The sequence below is a fragment of the Neofelis nebulosa genome, chromosome 11, assembly GCF_028018385.1.
Source record: "Neofelis nebulosa isolate mNeoNeb1 chromosome 11, mNeoNeb1.pri, whole genome shotgun sequence".
In the NCBI taxonomy this organism is placed as follows: Eukaryota; Metazoa; Chordata; class Mammalia; order Carnivora; family Felidae; genus Neofelis; species Neofelis nebulosa.
Genome location: NC_080792.1, coordinates 87,489,947 through 87,517,009, shown reverse-complemented (window position 1 = coordinate 87,517,009; position 27,063 = coordinate 87,489,947). Strand labels below are relative to the sequence as shown.

The 27,063-nt window shown below is 41.3% G+C and overlaps 1 protein-coding gene and 1 long non-coding RNA gene across 13 annotated transcripts in view; one reads left to right on the top strand and one right to left on the bottom strand.

The window, feature by feature from the left end:
- LOC131489377 (uncharacterized) overlaps positions 1-21,287 on the bottom strand; it is a 199,831-nt gene extending 178,544 nt beyond the window's left edge. The window contains exon 1 of the long non-coding RNA XR_009250516.1: positions 21,254-21,287. This is a non-coding gene — a long non-coding RNA (uncharacterized LOC131489377). The remainder of the gene's footprint in view (positions 1-21,253) is intronic.
- Positions 1-27,063, top strand: part of IFT81 (intraflagellar transport 81) — a 210,804-nt gene that overhangs the window by 91,658 nt on the left and 92,083 nt on the right. For 8 of the 12 annotated variants that reach the window (XR_009250510.1, XR_009250512.1, XR_009250513.1 and 5 more), the window contains exons 3-10: positions 14,571-14,849; positions 17,479-17,637; positions 18,157-18,260; positions 18,665-18,845; positions 20,969-21,058; positions 22,916-22,981; positions 23,293-23,403; positions 25,229-25,313. Coding sequence is in view for 9 of the 12 variants with exons in the window: in XM_058691289.1 (XP_058547272.1) it covers positions 17,494-17,637; positions 18,157-18,260; positions 18,665-18,845; positions 20,969-21,058; positions 22,916-22,981; positions 23,293-23,403; positions 25,229-25,313 (781 nt within the window). In the remaining 3 variants the exon portion in view is untranslated. Of the gene's footprint in view, positions 1-6,592; positions 6,644-14,570; positions 14,850-14,942; positions 15,069-15,172; positions 15,281-17,478; positions 17,638-18,156; positions 18,261-18,664; positions 18,846-20,968; positions 21,059-22,915; positions 22,982-23,292; positions 23,404-25,228; positions 25,314-27,063 lie in introns of those variants that run through there. The other 4 variants (XM_058691284.1, XM_058691285.1, XM_058691286.1 and 1 more) reach the window with 4 other exon arrangements.

Here is a 27,063-nt window from a genome sequence, read left to right as displayed (position 1 = left end):
TCATGATCCTGAGATCAAGACCTGAGCAGAGATGGACACTTGACCAACTGAGCCACCAAAGAGCCCCGAGCAGCCCTGTTTTTGATGGCTGTTTCATTTGTATGTTTTGCAATGTCTTTAATAAACCCTTGGGTTGGTTAAGATGCTGTAACAGAAAGGCACAATTCAAATTAGCTTCAACACTTAAAACATTAAGGAAGATTTTACTTCATATAACAAGTAAATTCCAAGGTGGCTTATGAAGCAACCCAACAAATCAGTAGAATTATCCTCCCCAAAATGTCAATAGTGCTGAGGTTAAGAAACCCTGAATTAGACCAGATAGGATTCACCCTTTACAGCAGGGGTTGGGGCTGGGGTCTGCTTCAGTGAAGTACATGGCAGGAGGACACCACACACAATTGGGTTTGGAGAGTCTGAAAGAGGAAAGGAGGACTGGCTTTTAGGAAGGAAATCAGCAGTCTGTTATAAATCCCGATGCCGTAAATTCAGGGAGGTCGGGCTGGCTCTTACACTGAGTGCACCCTGCTGCTGGCAGTTAGGGGAATATAAGAGAATCAATACTTGGCTCTTACCTTTATCCTGCTTATAGTTTGGCTGTTTATTTTTTATTTACTTATTTATTTTAAGTTTATTTATTTATTTTGAGAGAGAGAGTGCGTGCATGAGCAGGGGAGGGGTAGGGAGAGAGAAGTTATGCCATTTGGCTTAGCATTTCCTAATCAGCTCCATCTTAAAGATTGTTGGGTAGACTCCAGAAATATTAGCTTAAAAAGTACAGAACTTGGTGTTTCGCGGGCTCTGAGCTGCCAGCGTGAAGCCCAACACGGGGCCTGAACTCATAAGCCGTGAGATCATGACCTGAGCCAAAATCAAGAGCCAGACCCTCAAGTGACTGAGCCACTCAGGCAGCCCTATAGTCCAGCTGTTTAAACCAGACTTGTATTACTTCCTTTTTCACTATTACCATTTGTCATTTTTTTTTTTTTTAATTGTAGACAATACTGAAAGGAATAGAGAAGAGCCAGAATCACCCATATCCAGGCAAGGTAGCTAATGTTATTGTTTATTTTTTTCTTATGTAGGCCCCTTCTTATTTTCTTCTGATGTAGGCTCTGTTTTCTAATTGTTGATTTCATGCACATCGTTTCCTCATTCTTTCATTCAACAGCTATAGAGCTGAGTGCTGGTGTGTGTGGTTCAGATTCTCACTGTACAGAGACACAATTTCATTGGAGCCCACAGTGGTCGAATAGGGGAGGGGTAGCCTGGGTCTGGAAATCCACTTTAGTAGGAAAGAGCATATGAGGATGGAATGAGAGGAGGGGAATGTCCCAGAAACAAAGGCAGAGCAGGTAAGGGTAGGAGGGAAGACTGATGGGTACTACAAGGCCAGAGGGAAGGAGTCCATGGCAGGGAAGATTCTAGGTGTAATAGACATGCCTGTCTGGCATTCATCCCCGCTTCTGATAACACCACCCAATTTTACTTTGGGGGAGTCACTCCTCCACTATCAACCCTCAGCTCCTGGGGTGTAGCGAACCTGGTCCCCTTTGTTTGGTGGTGGTCACATGACCAAGACTGGCCAATCAGCACACCATATCCCTCTGGCCCGTGATTGGCTCCCGGGTGCACTCATAACTAGATTACACTAATCGGGACCAGTGAGACTCAATTCCATCTGTTGGCACCATCTGGAAGAAGAAGCCCTCTTTCTATTGGATTTGAAGCTAGGATGAGACCTCGAACTGCTGGTAGAAGTCTTGGCTTCATGAGTGGAGGGCTACCTGAAAATAAAGCCAATGGAATAAGGAGTGAAACCAAGAGAGAAGAATTGTTGGAGTTCTGAGGACAATATTTGATCTTCTAGATTCAGTTGTGCTTGAAGCCTATGGCTCCTTTGGATTGTCCAGTTATATGAGCTAATAAATTGCCTTTGTTTTTCTTTTTTCTTTCTTATTTTATTTTATTTTTTTGCTTAAGGAAGTTTCAGTTAACTTTCTTCTGCAACTGAAAGGTTTAATACACTTTGCAGCCTAGAGTAATGGAAAAAGCATCAGAATCCTCGGGGTCAGTAGGACTTTGCTCTGCCACTAACCAGCTGTGTCCCTGGGCAAACCACTTCATCTCTCCAGGACTCAACTCCTCTCTAAAATGGACAAAATAATATGTGCCTCTTGGGTTCTTGTTAGAAGTGAATGACAGTGCTCTGTGCGCTAAAAGGAAATGAAAATGTAGAGGATTCTTATGTAATTGCAGGGATAATTTTAGGAAGGAAATTCCAGAAGGGCTAGAAGGCTGGCATGGTAAACTTGGATGCTGAAAGTGCCAGGTGGTGATCTAAGTGAAGTGAAGTGGGATCAGGTGCAAGAAAGATCATAGACCTCCTGGTCTACTCTCCCCCCTTTGATAAATACATGAGAAAAGGAATATTATTCTAAGAAAAATGGCAGCGCAAACATGATCAGCAACTGACACGAGCTCCAGGATCACAGACGATGGGGTGTGGGGACTGTGGAAAACTGGACAGTGCGCATCCCATCTGAGGCATGCAGCCTCTTCTCAGTCCTAGCCAATCTGCCACATGGTATATCCAGGTTTCCTAAATTTTTGAGGGAACCCAGAAATCCAGACAGTCTGAATAAATAGAATCGAGAGGCATTGGTTTTGATTGTCCTCATCTTGAAATATCTCAATTTCCAAACGTTGGTTCATTCTGTTGGTTGGTTTGTTTAGCACTCTGTGAACCAAACACAACTTGCCTACCTGTCAAACTTAGCGCTCAGAATGCTAGTTTGTCGTCCCTTGTGTAGGTGCCCGGATGAATCTCCATTGGAAGAATGAGAGAAGGTGGTTAGCAGGGAGATATCCATACAAAACCAAGGGATAGGCGGAAGGTTCATGCAAGAGGACCTTCATCCTCTCCTGGAAAGCAGCTCCATAAATATTCATTCAATTCTCACATCAACCCTATGGGATAAGGCAGGTTGGTTCCATTATGCAGATGGGAAACCGAGGCTCACGGAGTGCCCACATCCACAAGTTACAAAGTAGCCCCTCAAGGCAGTACTCCTTACCTCCTTGCTGGTGGTACCCAGGTAGGAGATGACTTTGAAGTTCACTAAGAAGCTCAAGGCATTCCAAGGAAAATGGACCCTTTGGCTTAAAGGATGCCAACCTGGCTTTGGAACCCACTATATCTCCAATAACTTTTAGATCTCCTTGCCTTAAAGTGAATATTAGCACTGGGCAGCACTTTTCTGATGATGTGGCAGCTACAGAGTGTACCGTTCAGAAGTCCTTCAGGAGAGTCTGCTGTGAAGAACATGGTTGATTGACAGCCCTGGGTCCTGCCCTCTGGCTCTGGCAAATTCACGCTAAGGCTGTATTTCCCCCTGGCTGCTCCCAGCCAACGACTGAGCATAGTGGGACAGTTATCTGCTAGCAAGGAAATAGGGTTTCACATTGTAACAGTGATGCCCATGGGCCCTGGAACCAGAATCATTAGGGCGTGTGCCCTGCTTGCCAGTGGTCTGACCGTTAGAAAGTTTCTTAACCCACTTTGAGTCTCTACTTCCTCATCTGTTGAATCAGTGATTCTCAACCGGAGCAATTTTATCCCCCCCCCCCACCCCGCCCCCGGGGACATTTGGGAGTGTCTAGAGATGTGTTCGGGTTGTCACAATTGGAGGAACTAGAGGGAGAAGGGGTTACTGCTACTGACACCATGTGGTGAGAGGCCAGGGACATTGCTGAATATCTTACAATGCAAGAGCAGCACCCCAGGCGCACATGCACGCGCACCCCCCCCCCCCCAAAGAATGATCCAGCCTGAAATGTCCATAGTGCTGGGGTTAAAAAATCCTGGGTCAAATGGAGATGGTAATGGTAGCTAATTCAAAATGCTGTTGTGAGGGTCCTCTGGCATCATGTTTTCAATACCTACCATTTCCACTTTCCCCCACCCCCTCTGCAAAGTCCATTGATTCTAGATCAATGTTCTGTATCACCAATGACTAGAACATGGAAGGTGCTGAGTAAAGTATTATGAATTGAAATATTTATCAGTACAAATCAACAAATGGTAACCATCATCATCACCACCATCATCATCATCACCATCATCATTCACTATCAACAGTCTTCCCAGCCACTGGCTCAGTGCCTGGGGCATAATTGGCCCTCTATGTTTGTTGAACGAATGAACGAATGAGTGAATGAATGAAAGAATGAGAAATGAAGGCATATTTACTCATTAATCACTAGTTTATGTACTTTGGAGAGATACTGGAAACTCTTGGGAAAGAGGCCCAGTCTTTCCCTTTTTATTTGCAAAGAGGAGTTTTGTTCGTCAAAGAAATGACTTGAAAGGGTTGAGACCTCTGGCAAGCCAGAGTCGGGGGGCCTGAGTCAAAGTCATGTACAGTTTAGGACGCACATCTTGCTTGGCTTAGGCAAAAAAGGAAAACGGGCCAGGCTTTGTGCAAACTCGCTGTGAAACAAGAGCTGTTTTCAGGGCCCAGGAACACGCTCTGTCCCATGTTTAATTTCTTCCATCTGTCTGGTATCTGACCTCTGCTGCACTCTAAGGCATTGCCACACATTGTCTGCGCACGTTCCCATATAAGGTGATCTCTCTCTCTCTCTCTCTTTCTCTTCCTCTCTTTCCCTCTCCCTCTCTTTCCAGGGGTTGGCCGGCAGCAGCACTCGCTTCCTCCACCCTGCTCTCCCTCTCTTGGCCTTCCCTGGCAGGCTCTGCTGTGAGGATGGATGGCTGGAGAGCGGGAAGGGGCAGGGGGCTGCCAAGGAATGTGGCAGGTTTATTTTTGTTCAGGCTGCATTCTTTGCCAGGCCTGCAGGCCCCAGCCACTTGGGGATGTCACATGCTGATAAGACAGTGGGGGTGACTGAGAGCTGTGGCTCAAATCTGTAACACCCCAGGTGTGAGCCGTCGTCACAAAGTGGGGGGGGGGGGGCAAGGACTGTGAGGTCATGGAACTCACCTTTTCCCACTGCCTGGGTCTGATTCCCAGAAAGATAAGTTTGATCCTTCAGGGAAGCAATTGCAGGAATTGAGATCTGTAACCACTCAGACTGATCTCTGGGTAAAACCCAATGTTTGCAGCAGAGTGGAGCAGAGGCAGGTCAGGGTGAAATGATTAGCTGTGTGACCTTGGGCAGATTGCCTGACCTCTCTGACTCTCAGTTTCCGTATCTGTCAAAATAGTATCAACGAATCTCCTCAATACTACTCTAGAATCATAGTGAAATGTAAACTTGGTGAGGGCAAGGATCATCGTCTCTTGTATTCACTGTTGTTCCACCAGAAGGTAGAATAGTGCCTGTCACAAAGTAGGTGCTCAAATAGGTGTTGAATGAATTAAATGAGACAATGCTTTAAGTGCTCAGCACCCAATAACTGATAGCCGTTTCTACCTATTTAACAGCAACAGATGTTTATTAGGCACCTATTAAGTGCCGGGCCCTGTTAGGTGTTGGGGATGTAGCAGGGACAAGACAGACAAGGTCCTTGCCCTCAGAGAGCTTATATTCTAATGGGAGAGACACACAATCAAGTAAATCAAGTTCAGAGAGTACTAAGTGCTATAGGAGAACCTTGAAAAGGAATGCAGAAGATGTGTGTTTTTCAAACCTTTTGACTGTGACTCACAGCAAGAAATATGTTTGTCGTGTGACCTGAAGAACGCACATGCATTTTTATTAAACTGAAATAAAACCTTCACAAGACAATCATGGTAGATTGTCTGCAAAGATGTGTGCCAACCGTATAGCAAACATTGTTTCTGGTATGCACATGCCGCTCCCTGATCCAGACGAAGAGTCTGTGTCTCCTTTCCTTGGATCAGGGAAGGTCTTTGGACTTGCTTTGACCCACAGAACGCAACGGCAACGGCACTGCTGTTCTGGGTCTGCACTTTAAGAGGCCTGTTTGGCGGTTCTCACTTTTAGGCTCTTAGTACCCTGCTGCCCTGCGAGGATGTGCAGGTGAGGCCCTTGCATGATGACAGACCACAAGGAGACAGCGTCCACGTGAAGGAAGAAGGGCAGCGGGCACAGAGGCCTCGGAGAGGAAGGAAGCCCCTCTGGGTGTTGTAGCCCCAGATGAGCCCCCACTGAATTCAGCCACAAGTCCGCCCGGCGTATCCCATGTGGAGCAGAATAACTGCCCAGCTGAGCCTGGCTGCCCTGCAGACTTGTGGGGGAAAAGGATAGTTTTTAAGCTAATAAATTTGAAATGCTTTGTGACACAGCAAAAATATCTCTGACACAGAAATGTTTACCTTATTCTGTGGGATATTTTCTATTCCACTACATTTCCTCCTCCTGAACGAGGAGGCGGAGCCAGGCCAGGGAAGATCCGGGTGAAGAACAGCCAGGGCGGGACAAACAGCAGTGCCAAGGTCTTGAGGCTGGGACAGCTTTGTTGTGTGCGAGCCACCAGCCACCGGAAGGAGGACCGTGGCGGGGGAGTAGAGAGAGAAGGCAAGCCTGGAATGAAATCAGGCCTTGCGCCATGAAGTGCTGGGACTTCAACCGACAGGCGCAAAGACCGCCTGGAAGACTTACAGTGGATGGCCGACCTTCCAAGCCCCTGACTGCCCATCCTTTCTTTTTCATTCAGGTGAGATTCACATTGTATAAAATTAACCTCCTTAAAGGGAACGATTTGGTGACATCTAGAACATTCACAATACTGTGCAACTACCACCTCTATCTCCAGAAGATTTCCATCACCCCAGAAGGAAATCCTGTACTTGTTAAGCCTGTGCCCCACATTCTCCCCTCCCCTGAGCCCCCGGCTGTCACCAGTCTGCATTCTGTCTTTATGGATTTGTCTCTTGTAGATATTTCTCATAAATTGAATCATACGGTATGTGGACTTTTGTGTCTGGCTTCTTCGACTCAACAAAATGTTTTCAAGGTCCATCTATGCTGTAGCAGGTGTCCGTACTTACTTCTTTTTTTAATGGTTGAATAACGTTCTGCTGTATATTTATACCACAATTTGTTTCACCATTCATCCGTTTGCCCATCATTTCGGTTCTGTCACTCCATCTATAGCACTCTTATAGACTTGGATTTGACGTCATCAGCCCAGAAGGGAGAAAAGTTCTTGGCAACATGAAGGAGAAGGCCAGTTTGTGCCCTGCTGATCTTGGCCTTTACTTGTCCCCTCCCATCAGCCTTTTCCTGCGTGATTTGAAGCTTCCTGACTGCTGGTTACCCTTAAATACTCCCCCTGAATTCTATAAATACACCAACATTCAGCTGGGAAAAAAAGAACTTGAAAGGCATTTGAAATGAAAATACACTTTTTTTCCCCATCACGGACCAAGTGTTTTCTCTCTGTCTTCCCCCTCTGTGATTCCAGGGTAAGCACTTGGATTTTAAACCATTAGCCCTACCTGCATAAGAGGAGACTTTCCTTGGCAAAGCCCTCGTAGGCAGAGAAAGCCAGACGGCATGTTAACACTGGCCCTCCCACACAGAAAATCCCTTTGCCTCCTGCTTCAGTGGCCTGATTTATGGTCCTTCTTTCAGACTCTGCTGAGCCGGTTTTGAGCCAGTTTAGTAGGTTGTGAAAATGGCTTTGGGATCAGGGCGATCCGTGTCTGAATCTTGGCTCAGCCAGCTGCTGGGTTTGTCACCTTGGGCCCTCTACTAACTCTCCAGGCCTCAATTTCCTTAATTATAAAATAGAAAAAAACAATATTGCCTTGCAGCCTTGTTGTGAAGATCAAATGAGACGATGTGGATGTGGGCAGTGTGCTGAAATGAAATTAGGCCTCACTCCATGCCATGCCTGGAGCTAGAGGGCCAGGGGAGCTTGGAGACATGGGGGTGGTACGGTTGACCTCTCCAGGCCTTTCTGCCCATCCCTTGGATTGTACAATTCAATATAGAATTCAATTTATAATTTGCTCAGTCTGCCCCTCCAGATCCCCATACTACCATTTTCTTCCTGGCTCTTTGTCCTGGGAGCCCAGTCTGCACCTGATGACCTCAGCAGGGCTGCCTGCCCTTTTGGCACTCTTTTGGGTTTAGCCAATGAGAGACCAGATGGGAGATCAGAGGGTGGAAGGAGAGTGAGGTCAAGAATGGCTGCATCTAATGGGTTCTGTTAGGCAACCTTCTCCATAGAGCTACTCACTCTGTTGGGCTTTTGGTGCCTGTTCCCTTCTCTTGCTGAGTCAGACTTAAGGCAGCAATGGCTGCCTTTGTTGTTGGTGTTTTGTTAGTTTCCCTAAACCCTGCCCACACCTTTATAAATGGTCCTTTATCAAGCTCTCCTCAATTGCCCAGACTGTGCCCTCTTTATTCTGCTAGGAAGCTGACAGTTACAGAGATTAGCCATTTTACTCCACAGCTCAGATTTGCAAAAAGGACATTATTTTATAATCGCGTGAAATCCAAATATGAGATCCTATCCTGTCATTATTGGGCATCTCCTTCTCACACACATCCTGGGTGTTGCCAAGTCCTTGGGCTCTGCTGTGGGGGCAAAGCTTCAGAGAGTCACTTGCAGTCTTCTGTCGCTGGCCCATCCCAGTCACTACTTGATCACCCACCCATCATCCCTGACTGCCTGGTCCTTTCAGGTTGAATAGCATCATTCGATGCTTCCACGTCAGGCCTGGGACAAGGAGTTTGGGCCACACCAGAAGCTACTGGATTCACGATGTGGCTTCCACAGGGTATTTCTCCCTTCTTAGGAGCTGCCCCAGAACGATCAACTTGTGATCCTTTCTCATTCTCCTTAGCATCTCTCTTCTCTTGCCTTACTTTGGAAGGAACTCCTCTCTCTACTTCCTCTTGAGGACGGCCAGTATAATCTCTCCCAAAGACTGAAGACCTTTACAAAAGGCAGGAAGTACAGCTTCTGATTTCAGCTTGCAAATCTCAAGGCAATGCACATTGTGTCCAGAGGAGGGGAAACAGAAGGAGTGCACACAGAAATTAATATTTCAATAAATTCCAACCCATATGGGAAGCATTTAACAGAGTTCCTGACATACAGTAAGCACTTAGTAAGTGATGACATGATTATTATTTGAGCCCGATAAAAACGCATCCTATTTTTTCAATCCATACTTGTACCCAAGGACTTAATAGGAATTACATATTATTTTGACTCTTCTACACTACATTGCCCATTAATCTCCCCAAACCCATTAAAAAGCTATTTTACAAAAATGTAGTACCAGACACACATTTAACAAGACCTCTGGAATCTCATCCATCCAGTTGAATGTTTCACGTATTATTTATCTTTTTACCTTTTAGAAAAGCACATTGTGCTACTAAACATACCCACAAGATTAAATTGCCAGAGCTGAGACAATTTAGGATATATGCAAAACTCAATTCAGGTTTCTGTTTAAATTCAATTTCTTTCCTCTCCAAGTAACCTAGATGGCAACGGCATTAAATGACAATTAATGGATAGCAGAATAACCCACTTCCAAATTTGTTCCTGTGTCTGGGTCATTTTTCCCAGTTTTGAAAGAATGAGCTAAAGCGGGCAGTGTGCAGAGGAGCCCCAGATGGGATAGCATCTTGAAAACTGGCATTCTCTGAATACTCATGCAGAATCCAGAAATATCTCATGGTCAGGATGAAAGGTCTAAATTTAATACCAAAAACAGAAAATTGGCTTAGCTTCCCTGTACTCTGCACAGGAAAGTTCTTGTTTGGAAGTTCTGAAATGAGAAGGGGCTGGAGGCATTAGGTTCACAGCATCCTCAGATTTTCATGGAGACCTGGGGAGTCTGCTGATACCTCAAGACCTCAGTTGGCCCATGATGGAAGCTTGGATTGATGAAAGATGATTTGTTGGGAGGAAATCAGGGAGAAGGTTTGCACTGATACAGATACTCCACACAATAAGTACAGGCTTATTTTTTCCTCTTCTGGTTTTGCTTACCCAGCTTTTAAGATTTAACCACCTTCCCTTGGGGCGCCTGGGTGGCTTAGTCGATTAAAATGCTGACTCCTGATTTCAGCTCAGGTCATGATGGCCTCACGGTTCATGAGATCGGGCCCCATATCAGGCTTTGTACTGACAGCGTGGGGCCTGCGTAGGTTTCTCTCTCTCCTCTCTCTCTCTGCTCCTCCCCAACTGGTGTGTGCATGCACGTACACACTCTCTCTCAAATAAATAAACTTAAAAAAAAAATTTAACCACCTTCACTGTAGGAGACATCTGCTGTTCTTGTTTGCATTGAATCTCTATCTCTGGTAACAGAACCCGGCTCTTCCTTTTTTTGGGAGTTGCCCTCACGTGACTCATCTATCAGAGTCATAGCCATTGAATCAAGAATGGTCTGACACACTTGAGACCAGTGAAGAGTCGGCTCTGGGAATTTGCTGCAACTATTGGAGAAAAGATTTTACTTTTAGTGAGGTTGCTAGGCTGGAAGAATGTAAACCTCTTGCTACAAGCGGCCCATTCAGAGGGAAGTAGAGACAAGAGACAGAGAAATGGAGGGAGAAAGAATGTCAAGATGACATCACTGACCAAATCAAGCCATACCTGAAGGTAGAATATCCTTGGACTTCACAATTGCATGAAATGATGAGCCCCTCCTTGTTTTAATTTTGTACTAAACTGACTCTTAAAAAATACACTTGACCAGGAGTGATTTTTCCCCCCTCTGAATAACCAGAGCAGGGATTCACAACCGTGGATGGCCTTGCAGTATCTACAAGGTTAAATAAGAGAGTCATAAGGGGCAGCTTCTAGATTCTCTCACCAACTCCACACCTGTCCCCACCCTCTTCTCCACTAGAGGCTGGTGAACTTTTAAAGCACACTTCCTGGTAACAGCGTCTTTATCAGAGGGCTTCAGGTGGGAAGCATATTGGGAATTTTAGTGCTTTGGTAGCAAGGGACAAGTAGGTTTCAACAACAGTTTGTTGTTAAAAACCAAAAACTGCTAAAGAATCCACATTTTGGGTTCTGTAGTCTACAACCATGAGCACCCAAGAGGCTAAGATTAACAAGAATTGAAAAGACAAACCCAAGAGTAAATGGCCACTCACCTCCCACTCACCCATGCCCTTGACGTATATACCCTGTTCATCTGACTTGGCCAATGGAAGTGCTTTAGCCATGAGACGGTGGAGGTATGTACATGGATGTTCACAGCACCATTGTTCATTATAGCCAAAAAGTGGAAACAATCCAAATGTGTACCAACTGAGGAATAGATGAACAATGGAATATTATCCTGGCCACAAAAATGGAATGAGGTACTGATACATGCTACAACGTGGATGAACCTTAAAAACACAATACTAACTGAAAGAAGCCAGACACAAAGAGTCACATACTTTATGATTCCTTTAATATGAAATGTCCAGAAAGGTATTTTCATAGAGAAGGAAAGCAGATTAGTGGTTGTCAGGGGCTGAGAGGTGATAGGGGTTTTGGAAATCGTGAACTAGGAGTTGATGGCTAAAGGGTCCAGGGTTTCTTTTTGGGTGATGAAAATGTTCAGTGATTAGACAGTGGTGATGGTTGCACAACTTTGTAAGTATGCTAAAAGCCATTGAATTGTACACTTTATTTTTTACAATAATTTTTAAAAATTTGAGTGTACTTGACACACATTGTTAACATTGTTTTCAGGTATCCAACATAGTGATTCGCTGTATGTTATGTTATGCTTAGCACAAGTGTAGTTACCGTCTGTCAACATACGTCACTGTTACAATATCATTGACTGTACTCTCTACACTGTGCCTTTTATTCCCATGACTTAGCCATTCCTTAACCGGAAGGCTGTTTCTTGCACTCCCTTTCAACTATTTTGCCCATCCCCCCCCTTCCCTCTGGCAACCACCAGTTTGTTCTCTGTATTTATAGTATGACTTGACTTTTTGTTTGTTTATTCATTTGTTTTGTTTTTTAGATTCCACATATGAGTGAAATCATATGGTATCTCTCTTTCTGAGTTATTTCGCGTAGCACTATACCCTCTAAGTCCATCCTTGTTGCAAGTGGCAAGATCTCATCCTTTTTTATGGCTGTGTGATATCGTGTGTGTGTGTGTGTGTGTGTGTGTGTGTGTGTGTGTGTATTTTCTTTATCCATTTGTTTATCAATGAACACTTGGGTTGCTTCCATTTCTTGGCTATTGTAAATAATGCTGCAATAAACATAGGGATGCATATATCTTTGGGATTAGTGTGAATTATACACTTTAAATGGGTGAATTGGGGGTGCTTGTGTGGCTTAGTTGGTTAAGCATCCAATTTCAGCTCAGGTCATGATCTTATGTTTGCAATTTCAAGCCCCGCATCGGGCTCTGCTGTCAGTGCAGAGCCCACTTCAGATCCTCTGTCCCCTCTCTCTCTGCCCCTCCTCTGCTCTCTCTCTCTCTCTCTCTCAAATAAACTTTAAAAAATAAATAAATAAAATAGGGGTGCCTGGCTGGCCTAGTCAGTTAAGCATCTGACTCTTGGTTTTAGCTCAGATCATGATCTCATGGTTCGTGGGTTTGAGCCCTGTGTCAGGCTGTGCACTGGCAGTCTCCTGGGATTCTCTGTCTCCTTCTCTCTCTGTCCTTCCCCAGCTCACACTGTCTCTGTCTCTCTCAAAATAAATAAATAAACTTTAAAAATTTTAAATTAGTTAACTAATTAAATGGGTGAATTGTATGTATGTGAATTATACCTTAATGAAATTTTTTTTTTTTTAAATATAGACTCAGGGTAGGGTGGAAACCTTTCAGAAATACTGTCTCATATAACTGGGCATCCCTTCAGCTATTAAAAATGTTTGATACAGGGGTGCCTGGGTGGCTCGGTCAGTTAATCATCCTACTTTGGCTCAGGTCGTGGTCTCGCGGTTCATGAGTTTGAGCCCCATATCAGGCTGTCTGCTGTCAGCGTGGAGCCCACTTCACATCCTCTGTCTCCCTCTCTCTTTGCCCCTCCCCCACTCACATGCAGGTGCACTTTCATTCTATCTTTCTCTCAAAAATAAACATTAAAAAATTATTAAAATGCTTTAAAAATGCCAACTATAGTTCAGCCAAGAGGCATCTTTGGAGGTTTACAAGGAAGACTCAATATAGCATCTAAGAGGAAAAAAAAAGTCTTCATGTGGGTGGCTTGACTTGGTATGTTATCAGCCTTCAGTGGTGTGGAATTATTGCTGAGAAGTTCCTCTTGGGCTCTTCAATGAATCCATTCAAGGTTTTATCTTAAATGAATCAGAGGGTGGTAGCAAGCCTTCCTTTGGCCTGTATCTAGGCCCTATAGATAGGCAGACACCTAATATGAGCTGGCTCCTCTATGTTCTCTCTTTTCTTGCTTCAAGTTGGAATATAAGCTTCTCAGTATATGGATCCGGGAAGTAGGCTGACTGGCCTCAAATTCTTTCTTGTGTTCCAGAGCAACTACATTAAGTATAGAATCCATTCAAGTTTGAGTGCAGAGTGGATTGCATTACTTACTTGAATTTACCCAGGATTGCATTCTCGTAACTGAAAAGTATAGTGTTTCTATAATAGCTGCAACAGGCAGAGGAGGAACTAAAAACTACTTGATAAACCACTCTTCTCTTTCTATAGCCTACATCTGTAGACTCTACAGAAGGAATAAATCTAACCATCTCATTTTTTTTTTTTTTTTACGTAGGGGAAAAAAGGTAAAATGTCCTTAGCTCTTCCAATGCCAGGCACTGTTCTAATCACTTTCCTTTTATTAACTCAATCCTCACATCAGCCTTTTGAGGAAGGTGTTCTTAGAGCCACATTTTATAGACAGATGAGGAAAGTTCTGAAAGGTGAAGCCACAAAATGGCAGACCCAGGTTTCAAATCCAGCTCGCCCAGAGAATCACCAATACGCCGACCAGGATCAATTAATTATGCAATCCCTATGCAGAATCTTTTGTTTTACCAAAGTTATTTAAATTATTTAGTTTTTCAAGGTTTGAAGTGTTACCTCCTCCCAACTCCTCATGAGCACCTGTGAGCCAGGATGGGTCTTTGTTTTCTTCCAACCGCCCCACAGGATGCCTCTGCTTGATAGTTCAATAGTCAGGAGGCAGCCAGCAATGGATTCGTCTTGCAATATTCTGTTCCCTCTGCCGGAAAAAATATCCCCTTTCCCAATTGGCTAATTTTCACTGGTCCTTAAACATCATTTTTACCGATGGAAACTTTCCTAAGAGTATCGTCCGTTCAGCCCCAAATAAGCTTGGGATACTTCATCTGGGTCCCCCCATCTTTGGGTTCTTTTGTGATAGCATTTATCAGAGTAGTATCAGAGTTGCCTTTAAATTGTTTCTATCTGCCCTTGAAGACAGGACCCTCATAGTCCTGGCTTCCTTTGCATCCCCAGCAGCCAGCACAGGGCCAGGCATATAGGAGATGCCTAATATGGAATTTGTTCCTTTTGTTTGTTTGTTTTATTTTTCTCTAAGGCTGATGCTAAATCTGTAGTTGGTTTTTTCCAAGACGTTTGAACAGGCAACTACATTTTCAGGGCATGAGGAATTCAATTTTTTTTTTCTTCCTCTCATATCTTCCTTGCCAGCTGACATCACGAAGTACAGTGCTCTCCAGTCCTCGCCCTGGCTCAGGACCCGTGAACCCACTTTGCACGTGGGCCGGGCACGCCACTTTTCCCAGTCAGGGACCTGGGCCCCAGCGCGCGCCCCCGAGGGCCCCGCGGAAATGCCCTGGCCCACCCGCCGGAAGTGACGTAACGCCACGTCCTAGCAACCGTTGCCAAGGAGCTCGTCTCTAGGAACCCACTAGAGCCTGGATGCCTCCTGCGGGGGGAAAAAAAGTGGTTTCTTGACAAGAATTTGAGGTAACCTCGCCAACCCGCGCTCGGAAACTCCCCTAAGCCCCCCAAAAGAAAAGAACTCCCTCCTCCTCCTCCTCCCCCTTGCCAGTGCAGCACCTCGCCAATGGAGGGTCGCAGCAGTTAAGCCCCCAACGCCGGGGTCTGTGCCTGCCGAGCCTCGCGGGGGTCCAGGCCGCTCCCAGTGGGCTGAGCAGTCGGGGAGCCCAGATTACCCGCAGCGAGGTGCCTGGGTCCGATGTGGGGTCCCCTGTCCTGTTTCCCAAGCCCCGGGGGCGGGGGAGGGGGAACACTATTTTGGGGAATCCTAAGAGGCTGCTGGTCCAGCGCTCGTGCCAGCCTGGGACCAGGGCAGTGTCGTTTCTGTCCCGAGTTGTGCCAGATAAACGCACGTCCTGGTTTTAATTCCACCCCCACCCCCTTGGGCTCTTATGTGGGTAAGTGCTTGTGAATTAGTGTGGCGACTTTCCGCTGGCAGAGGGAGAGTAATTGCTTTTGCTAATTTTAGAGCTCAGAGCCCACTGGGCATAGACAACCTACCTGTTCAGTACATCTTTGTCCACAGCGGGTGACCACCTGAAAGCTGGTGGGCAACCAGGGGGGAACCCAACTACCTTTTTTTCCTCTCGTGGTAACATTGTACTCGTTTATCCAAGTGATTTGTGTTTCGAAAGGGAAGAGAAGTATATGTGTGTGTATATATGTTATATACTATATATACATAATTTCTAAATCATTAAAATTAAGTAAATATGTGTGTGAAGATTAGGACATGGACTTTTACTTAAAATACTTTTAACAATGAAAAATTTGCATCTCCAGTGTGGATTCTTACTTGATTTATGTAAAAGTTTTCCTTTTATGGATTGAAGGGCACCTCAAAATTTTAAACCGCATTATCTTTTCTGTCTTTTGACTTACTTTTAAACAATAATAATCCTTTACTCATAATTTTATTATAATTATGGAGAAATCATAATATCTTTACATTTGATGTTTTCCAAATATCCAGCTCCACCAATTAAAAAGAATCTATTTTAGAGCAAAATGCAGGCAGCCCCAACTTTGATAAAATAGCATCTATTCATTTCATAGTTAAAAACTGTTAAGGAACACTGAAGTAGTTCTTTCTGTATTTCTTTTTTTAGCAGTTCATTTTTTAATTCATTTTTAAAATTGCTAGCTTAAAAAATTGCCTGCCTGCAAAATTTCTACCACTCCTGCCCCTACTAAACAAGTGATATCTTGATGCAGGAAACACTAGGAACCTTGGTAAAGCCATTTCAGCTGGTAAATAATCAAATATTTAACCTTTTAAAAGTTATAATCACCACCAACCTACTCATGAGTATGTTTGTGTGTGTGTGTGTGTGTGTGTGTGTGTGTGTGTGTGTGTGTGTGTGTGTTTTCCTGGCCTTGGGACTGTGAATACATTTATTCAGTCTATGGAAAGAAGTCACTGTTTTGATGCAGTGGGTATTCACAGATGGAATTAGGCACAGATATGTCCTTATGGAATTTATAGTTTAGTAAAGAAGAGAAAATGTACATAAATAATTAGTACAAAACAGAAAAGTAACTGTAAGAAAGCGGTGCAGATAAAGTGTGATTAACTTGGAGGTCAGGGACTGCTGTTATTCTGACACAGAACATGGGAGATAGAGAATGACTTCCTGGAGGAACGTGCATTTGGAGGGCAGGGCTTGAAAGACTTAGGATTTGCACCTGTGGAGATCAGGCAAGGAACAGGCTTTCTGGGCAAGAAAACAGCATCAGCTGAAGGCAGATGTGGAAAAACTAGGGAGCAGTGACTATTTCAGTCCGGTGAAGTTTAAAAGAGTGAAAGGTAACAATTTGGAAATAAAGTTGGGAAAGCTAAATTGAGCTAGATCTTAAAGAGTCTCAAAATCCAAGAAATTTGGACTTTGTGAGCAATGAAAATCATACAAATGATTTGGAATAGAAGCGGGGGCCAGAAAACTTGAGGCTGTTACCTTATTGAAGGCACAAGGAAACATAGGCCTGAATTACTCAAGGGTGGCAGAGTCGATGATGGTGAAGAGTGCTTGGTGGAGGAAACCAGAACAAAACCAAAGAGAGCATACCTAGGCTAAAGCTTGCGGCATCCGTTCAGCTTCAGTTGGGTGTGGCTGTGCACAAATGGGTGCCCAGGGTTGCCAGATCTTATTTTGACCAGAAATTAGGTGTCTGGATTTTAATGTAAAAAAATCGCCCTATTTTTAAGCATGGGCTGCTAATTAAAACAAAATTAGAAGCATGTCTGTAGCCTAACAAATCTTTACCCCTGGGTAGTTGTGGAGCTGAATGGAAGAGATGTTAATATAGGTGGAATTTATTACTCATTTGTCCATATTAATTCAATGTTAACTCAGATGATTGCTATCATACCAGATGCATATACAAAAACATTTGGTATTAAATATTAACAGTATGTACTGTAACATTCATAATAAAGTCTTCATATTCTGAATTCTTTCAGCAAAACAACCCTTTTCTTAGCATTTTGTGTACTATGTAGAATTATACTTTTCATGCCTACCTCCTATAAACTTAATACTGATTTTTTTCCAGAATGTTTATAACAAGTATTAAGGAATTTTATCTCTATTTTTAGTTATAAGACCTAATTATGAGCGATCAAATCAAATTCATTGTGGACAATCTCAATAAGGAGCCTTTTAGGAAGAACTATAATTTAATAACATTTGATTCCCTGGAGCCAATGCAACTATTGCAAATTCTCAATGATGTTCTGGCTGAGATTGACCCAAAGGTAAGAGTTTTTCTTGTGATGAAAAGGGTAGCAGGAAAGCCAGTTTCTGCCTGTAAGTATCTGTGAGTCTTGGGCAATTTATTTAACCTCTGGGCCTTATTTTCCATGCCTGTAAAGTAAAAATAAGTGATCTTTAAGGTTTCTCTACTAACTTAATAATTAAATTACCTACTTGTACCTTATTTAGAAATGATTTCTCTACTTCAAACATAAATAGATTTGGTCTTGGAATGAAAATGCTTTTACAAAAGGTTTTATTGTATTGCAAGTTAGTTCATGTTTCTTATACACTGGTCTTTCCACTGGATACTTTTTGAGCTTGACATTCTTAATACGAATCCTGATCTGACTTGTATGTACCCTCACTTGGAATCTGGGGGACTCCATACTTCATCTGTTTTATGAAGAGTCCATTGTACCTGTTATGCTCTAGCAGAACAATTTTGTCAATGAGTTTAAATATCGTTCTTTGTTAGATATACAACAATAACATGTTTTTTCAATTTCTTTATTTGTTAGCAAGTTGTTGATATCAGAGAGGAGATGCCAGAGCACACAGCCAAAAGGATGTTGAGCCTTCTTGGTATCCTTAAATACAAACCTCCAGGAAATGCTACAGACATGTAAGAATCTGATCACATGTTGCTTTCTTAAAGCTATGCTTTAATATCCAAACCTTCATAGTCTACAGTCAGAATTTCTAAGTTATACCTGGTCTCCTTTAGTCAATGACTTCAGAATATCACTGAATATCAAAATAATCTTGAACTTTTAATATTATTTTGTCATGGAGAGTCTTAAGTGGGTCATTTCCCCCCTAATCAAACAAGTCAGGCAAATCTATTCCATTTTATCATTTATCCTTTATCTGCCCTTTTAGGTAGAAACAATAATTTAAACCTGCCCAGTCAATAAAGCATTAAGGCTGACTATACCAATTTATGGCTCCAATACAACCTCCCCATGTAGTCCAGTGATATACTAAAGGTCTAATTTTATGTTTATTGTTGATATTTTCTTTTTGTAGGAGTACCTTTCGTCAGGGTCTGGTGATTGGAAGTAAACCTGTAATTTACCCAGTGCTCCACTGGCTTCTTCAGAGGACTAATGAACTGAAGAAAAGAGCCTATTTAGCTCGTTTTTTAATAAAACTTGAGGTACCAAGTGAGTTTCTTCAGGACGAAACAGTGGCTGATACCAATAAACAGGTATACAATACACAAATGGCGCTTTTAAACTATCTGTAATGGATGTCAATGTGCACATGTTTAAATACTTGTTAATCTCTCTCTAGCTTACTTGCTTCTCTGTATTTCCAGGTGGCACCAAAAGGTAAAATAGTTATTAGTAATGCTCAGCTGCAATCATGTATGAAAATACTGACTTTTTCACACAAATACCATTTCAGTGATAGGGGTATGTAGATAGAAAAAAATCCTGAAATTGGGATTTTAAAGTAATTTATTAAGAATTGTGGGTCAATAGGGTTTTAGGTTTGGGATTGTAGAGTACTTTCCTGATCAATTAGGTGACTATTACAATTTGTCATCCAAGTCAGCGAGAAAGGAACTATCATAATAATTGGGCAAAAGTATAAATTGACACTATCCCAGACAAATCAGGATATGCGAGCCCCTGAGAGGATTGTGTATAGGCAAAGAAGCTAGGTTTGAGATCTCAAAGGACTTCCCAGTCAGGCAGAAGGTAGAGAAAGGGCTAGGAGTTTGAAATTTCAGTGTACTTTCCTTCTAGAGTTTTAGGATATTGGGTTCTGGCCTTACAGTCTTAAAGCTCTTGACTACTGAGGATTCTTGCTGATCTGGCTCTTGGTCCTGGGATTTCAAAGCACATCGCTGATCAAAGACCATGGAAAGAGAGGATTCAAGCTTAAGATTTCAAAGGACTTTGATTTCTAAAAGGTGTCTCAGTTTAGCACTTTGTGCTTTTATTCTATGCTATGTACATAGACTGATTTGTGCCAGTTTGTTGTGAATAGTTTGTCAGTCTTTCTCTCCCAACAGATTATGAGGTCTGTGAAGACAGATATCCTGTCTTATCCATCTTTGTTTTCCTCCAGGGTTTTGTAGAGTTGCTTCTATACAGCATGTACTCAAAATTGGGATTGAATCAAAGCAATAAAAACTAAATGTTTCTTCATCCATGTTTTATTATTTTGGATTGTCATGGCAGTCATTCAAAATAGAGTCAATATTGATCTCTTAAGACATTTTGGGGATTGAAAAGTTTATGTAAATAATCATGTCAAATGTTATAGTAGATACCTTGGGAGAAATACAGCAGAATGAGACCACCCCAACCCCTACATTTGAAGGCTTTACATAGTGTAGGAAATGGAGAAGCATAAATGTGAAATATTTTCTCCTCCCTACCCACCCCCATCAATAAACTTGATTAAAACTAATTCCTATGGAGGAAGTTTATTAATAGTTTTTACTAAATCTGTCCATATAATTCATGTAAGAATTAGTGATAATAAAGACATGTTTGTTCTTGAAGCATATCTGAGATATATATATAAAATGGCTTATATACTTAGCCTGTCATTTAGCACAGACCCTAATAAAAAATGCACATTGTCTTCCTGAATGAAGAGTTTTAGAATAAATGATTTACATATTTGTAGGATATTATCAGTCAGGAAAAATATTATTAATTTTCTGTCATTGCTCACAAAAAATACTATTTTTAAAGAATTTTGGATAAGAGTTGTGATTTTTTTCATTCATTCCACTACTTTTTATTGAATATCTATATCAGTTATGCACCACGCTAGGTCCCAGGGATACATAATTGTACAGGATCAGTAGGATTCTTGTCCTCCTAACTCTCCTTGTCTAATGGTGGGAGAGAGGTAAGTAACTAGACAATTCTAATTTTACATGCTATTTACTCTGGAATCATGACACTCTGATCTAGATAGGTATAGGGCTAGAGAAGTCTTCCCTGAAGATGGTGTTATCTATGCTGAGACCTGACAGATGATGAGCTGAAATTATCCAAGTAAGGAAGTCATAGAGTGTTCTCAGAGGAAATAGGGTGTGCAGACTGGAGATGAGAGCCAAGAATATTCCAAAGATTTAAAGATCACCATAGTTGGATGATGTGAGTTAGGGAAGTAACCAGAGAGGAAGCTGGAGAAGTACTTAGTGACCAGATCTTATATACCTACTTTTTTTATATCTTATATGAAAGTATTTTTAATGCCATTCTGTAATGGTTTAAGTAATCACTGTAAGTTAATGAATAACCTGATTAAGAAAAGCCTATTGGATCTAGTCATTAATTTATAATTTTTTAACTTATCTTTTAGTATGAAGAGCTGATGGAAGCCTTTAAAACTTTGCATAAAGAATGTGAGCAACTCAAGACATCTGGATTTTCTACAGCAGAAATAAGAAGGGTAAAGAAAAGAAAATACAGTAATATTTAAAAAAAATTTTTTTAATGTTTATTTATTTTTGAGACAGAGACAGAGCATGAGCAGGGGAGGGACAGAGAGAGAAGGAGACACAGAATCCGAAGCGAGCTCCAGCCTCTGAGCTGTCACCACAGAGCCCGATGCGGGGCTCAAACTCATGAACTGTGAGATCATGACCTGAGCTGACATCGGACGCTTAACCAAATGAGCCACCTAGGTGCCCCTTAGGACTTTTGGTACATGTTACTTAACATTCTCCAAAAAAAATTTTAACATTCTCAACCAGGCGTGGAAACAATAGAAGTTGCTTCCTCAGGGAGGCTTTCTCTGATCTCCTACGTGAATTAGTTCCCCCAATTCTTTTTGTTTATCACACTTACCAGACTTAGGATTACTTGAATGTCTGTCTTCCCCACTATTTTTATGCCCTATGAGGGCAAGGACCATGTCTGTATTTCTTGTTCACCACTCTACCCCAGTGTCTATCACAGTGCCCCGTACATGGTAGTTTCTCAGTGAGAGCTTGCTGAGTGAGCTTTCGAAATGAAAGATGAACTCATATTAATGGGAGAGAAAGACCCATAAGTAGGATACTTATAGTATGAAGGAAGAATGATAGACCTTCATCCACTCTTCCTCCATTATGTCATGTGAGTAAACTGAAATGATAAAATAACCAAGAGTCTGTCATTTTAATTTCACTATTACCAGGGTGTTTTTGAACATATTCTTTGTAGAAAATATGGTAAGCAAGATAGAAATTAATTCACTTATAATCCCACACTGTATAGATAACTACTATTGACATTTTAGTGAATATATTTAAATCTTTTTCTTCATATTGTGCTATATATAAATGTTGTAATCTGCTTCTTTCAAGTAATGTCATATCATGACTTTTTCTGTCATTAAACATTCTTCTGCACAATTTTTAATGACTTTCATTGTATCGTGCCATAGTTTATTTAAAAATCTTTAGACATTTGGGTAATTTACAAATTTTAGATATAATTAGCATCTGTAAAACTCCTCAGAGAAGTCTTTGGCCTTCCATGAATATTTTATTAGGAAAAATTCCCAGACATGGAATTATCAGGCTAGATGGTATATATGTTTATTTTAAGACTGTTGATATTGTTCTCTAATACAATGCCACCAGGAATGAGTAAGAGTGCCTATATCCTCAGATCCTGTGAATACTGACTAGTGTGTCTATTTTTCTCTTTAGTATTACTGTGATGGTTAGGCTATTCATTCTTTAGGTTTAGGAAGGAATTTTTGTTTGTTTTCACTTGCAAATATTATGGAGCTGTTTAACAGGAAGGTGGTTTATTTTTGAAGCCTTTATTTTCAGGAAGGGAATTGGTTAATTGACAAAACCAGATGCAAATTTATGTCTTGAAAACACCATAGTCTTAAAAATAATTTTGATGGAAAATTGGCAGAATATATAGTTTGGTATTTAACAGAGCAGATGGGATGTCAGCAGCTGTTGTTCATGTTTTTAGACCTGCACACTTTCCATCATAGAAGACTTTTGAAAAATCATGTGCCCATATTTGGAATCAGAGCACAAATGTGCTGGTTGGCAGCTTTACCTTGCTACGTTATAACCTGTTTTATTTGCTTTTCTAAATGAACACCAAGCTGCCAAATAAATTACCCTGCATAAAGAACCCTGGGGAGAAATAAAAATGCCCTTTATCCAAAAGAGGATCTTTGTTCTTTAATTCTCTGGTTATATGTAGTGAAAACGGTCAATGCACAATCATATGACAACTTTATTTGAATTCTACAAAGAATACTTTTCCTTATAATGTCTCCTTGACTACTTTTTAGGATATCAGTGCAATGGAGGATGAAAAGGATCAGCTCATTAAGAGAGTTGAACGTTTGAAGAAAAGGGTAAGGCAAGAATTAGCACTGTAAGACTTTGGCCCCAAGTCCCAAGCACTTGCACAGATTTAGGAATGAAATGAAGATTAAGCAAGGCATGGGTGTACATCTGAGGATGGACTCAAATAACATTGACAGAAAGGGAATCTCCCCAGGCAGTAGCCCAGAACTTTTAAGACCTGGAGTCTGGAACGTTACTGTCATCTCTAGGGAGTACTGTTTGCCAAAAGGAAATGATAAGTGGATGTCTGAGTCACATGACATGCTAATTTCTTTCTTAAACTTGACAGTAACATGTACTACTTATTCCTTTACTGTAGGTGGAGACAGTTCAGAATCATCAACGGATGCTTAAAATAGCAAGGCAACTTCGAGTTGAAAAAGAGAGAGAAGAATTTCTTGCACAACAGAAACAGGAACAAAAGAATCAGGTATCCTCACAAAAGTTTATATTCTTATGGTGAAAGAAATAGTTCCTTTTGGTTATCCAAATGTAAAGAAAAAAGAATTCTAGATTGTGGAAGTTCATGTTTCCTTTTGTTAATGTGATAGAATACTTCTTCAAAGGATTTTGTCACCAGTAACAATAATGCTACTTTTTAGGTTCAGTACCCAGTATATATCTGTATACTACCTTCTAGCTTGTGCTTAACTCATGTTGAGCCAACATCACAGAGCATTCATCATAATGTTAAGCATTAAGATTAACTGCTGATAAAACTTCCAGAATCTCCAAAGGGTGTCCTGAGATTCGGGGCCTATGAGAACATCCATTTTATTCCACCAATCACAGTATCCACTACTAGACTTTATTCCAGTGGCAAATAAGCAAATCATGAAAAGGTGCAAAATCACCCACATTCCACATTTTTAGACTTTGCCTTAAAGAAAAAATAATTCGGCTAGAAAAGATTATTTTTACTTTATTAAAAATTTGTCTTAGGGGCACCTGGGTGGCTCAGTCGGTTGAGCATCTGACTTCAGCTCAGGTCATGATCTCACGGTCTGTGAGTTCGAGCCCCGCGTCAGGCTCTGTGCTGACAGCTCGGTCTGGAGCCTGCTTTGGATTCTGTGTCTCCCTCTATGCCCCTCCCCCGCTCATGCTCTGTCTCTCTCTCTCTCTGTCAAAAATAAATAAACATTTAAAAAAAATTTTTTTTTAATTTGTCTGAAAACTGAGTAGACTAGGGGCACCTGGGTGGCTCAGTCAGTTGAGCATCCGACTTTGGCTTAGGTCACGATCTCACAGTTGGTGGGTTCGAGCCCCATGTCGGGCTCTGTGCTTACAGCTCAGAACCTGGATCCTGCTTTGGATTCTGTGTCTCCTTCCCTCTCTGCCCCTCCCCTGCTCATACTCTGTCTCTCTCTGTCTCTCAAAGGTGAATAAATGTTAAAAAAAATTTAAAAACTGAGTAGACTATACATTAAAAATACACTTGAAACAGCTCCATTTCCTACTCAATGAGATGTTTGGCTCTTTTGGAACTTAATTTGGCATCATGGTAGTTCCACTGCACTAGTAAGCTGCATTGCTTGGTCCCTGAATGGTCATCTAGCATCAGTGTCTGAGACACTGAGAGAGAGAGAGAAAGAGAGAGCAAGAGCGCTCAGTGTGGGGCCTGATGCGTGGCTCAATCTCACAACCATGAGATCATGACCTGAGCTCAAATCAAGAGCTGGATGCTTAACTGACTGAGCCACCCAGGTGTCACACATCAGTGTCTGAGTCTAAGACATCATTTTGTGGCTGGCTCAGTTGGCAGAGTATGCAACTCTTGATCTAAGACCTTATTTGTGAAAATGCTAATATTCCTCAGAATTAAGAAAACCATGTTAGGGGTACCTGGCTGGCCAGGCAGTGGAGCATGCAACTCTTGATCTTGGGGTTGTGGGTTCAAGCATTGGGTGTGGAAATTACTTAAAAATGAAATTAAAAAAGAAAAGAAAAGAAAACCATTGTTATAACAAGAAAAGCCTGATGCATATATTTTTTTACCAAGTATTTTTCCTTGATCACTAAGTACAACAGATAACTAAAGAAAAAATATCTGAAAGCTTTTTTTAAAAAGCTTTATGTGAAAAGGTATTGAGAAAACCAATTACATTTTGAGCTCAACATAGTAATTTTCTTCGTTCTTATTATTTGTTCTTTTTACATCATAAGAATTACGTGGAACTTGTATTTTTCTTTGCTTGTCCATGTGAGTGGTAGGTCTCAATACACTAAGGAAATAATGGATCTAATTATATTTAAAGCTATTTCATGCGGTGCAGAGACTGCAAAGAGTACAAAATCAGCTGAAAAGTATGCGCCACGCAGCAGCAGATGCAAAGCCTGAAAGTAAGTGGAAACTGTTATATGATCTAGATGATCAGAGAATATGAGTTTAAATCAGTAGTTTTTCTTAAAACAGTCAACTCATGGGAATTAATTATTGTTGAGTGATAGCTCAGCATTTTAGAGTGGCATTTTCTTGTTAATTAATGAGAGTCCTATTGAAGGCATCCTTAACTTTTACTGGGGTTTTATGGTTCCCATTCAGTGTTTGGTCAGAAGGTAAAGATAGTGAAAACCACCATGGAGGGAGGCTCTCTGGTATGTGAGTATGTACTTAGGATGGATGTTATGAAAAAGATGGATGGGAAAAATGTGAATAGTTTTAGAGCCTGAGCCATAAAGAAAAGGAATAAAATGCTGGACTCTTAAAGCTTGGTGTTTTTTCTTATATTGGGCTGTGCTAATGACTTGACTGTTGGCACGTTAGCTTTACATAGAGGCTAAATTGTTCTGATACCTGAGATAATACCACCAAACCCATCTTAGGCATTTTAAAAGTATTTTCGCTCATCAGAAGGGAGACCATGTAAACTGGAGGAGCAGTGGAAAGCTATCATTGGTACTGGAGAAATAGTCCAGTGTAAATATCTGGCTGTTCAAGTGTTAACTCATCTTTCTGTAGTATTCTATGAAATACTATGCTCCGAGCTATGATTCACAGAATAAAAAAGATAGACGATAACAATAACAATTGTTGGCAACAATGTGGAATTGTTGCTGGCGGGAAGGTAAAATAGTGTGACTTCTTTGAAAAACGTATCTGGCAGTTTCTCAAAATGACCCAGCATGTTTCATTCCTATGTATCTACCCAAGAGAATTGAAAACATATGTCCACACAAAGTCTTGTACACAAATGTTCATAGCAGCCTTATTCATAATAGTCAAAAAGTGGAAACAGCCCAAATGTCCCTAAACTGATGAGTGAATAAACAAAATGTGGTGTATCCATGCAATGGAATGCCAAGGAATGAAGTACTGATACATGCTACAACACGTATGAACCTCAAAAACATGTTAAGTAAAACTAGTCATAAAAGACCACATATTATATGATTCCATGTGTATGAAATGTCCAGAATAAGCAAATCCAGAGAGATAAAATCCAACTAGTGATTACCTAGGGCTCAGGAGTTTTAAGGCAGGGACAGCTGTGTGTGTGTGGTGGAGGGAGGAAGGGACTGCTAATGGGTATAGAGCTCCTTTGGAGCCGATAAAAATGTCCTAAAATTGATTGTGGTGCTAGTTGCACAACTCTGTGAATTTACTAAAAACCATTAAATACTTTAAATGGATGGATTTTATGGCATGTAAATTGTATCTCAATACAGCTGTTAAAAAAGATAATACAGTATTTCCTTAATTCTAGACACATATTCTTTCCCATTTTAGTTGTTTTTGCCATTGGGGTATATGTTACATTTTATATGTACATTTAACATGGTATTTGTTACTTAATCAATGGCATCTTAGAATCAAGAAAGTATGGTATATTTAATTCATATTTTAAAAACCAGTATAGTGTTGCCTCTAAAATATATGGTTAATACATGTTAATTGGTGACTTTCCATAGACTCTCTCACTCCTCTTAGTCTTATAAATTCAGGTTCAAGCAATACCTGGAAGTTGCCGTGCATTTAGTTGTTGGTGTCATTTCATTCTTTATTCACTAAGTTTTTACTTTCTAGGAGAATGTTAATTTTCAGGACAAAGAAAATAATTTTTTTTTTCTTTTAATGTTTATTTATTTATTT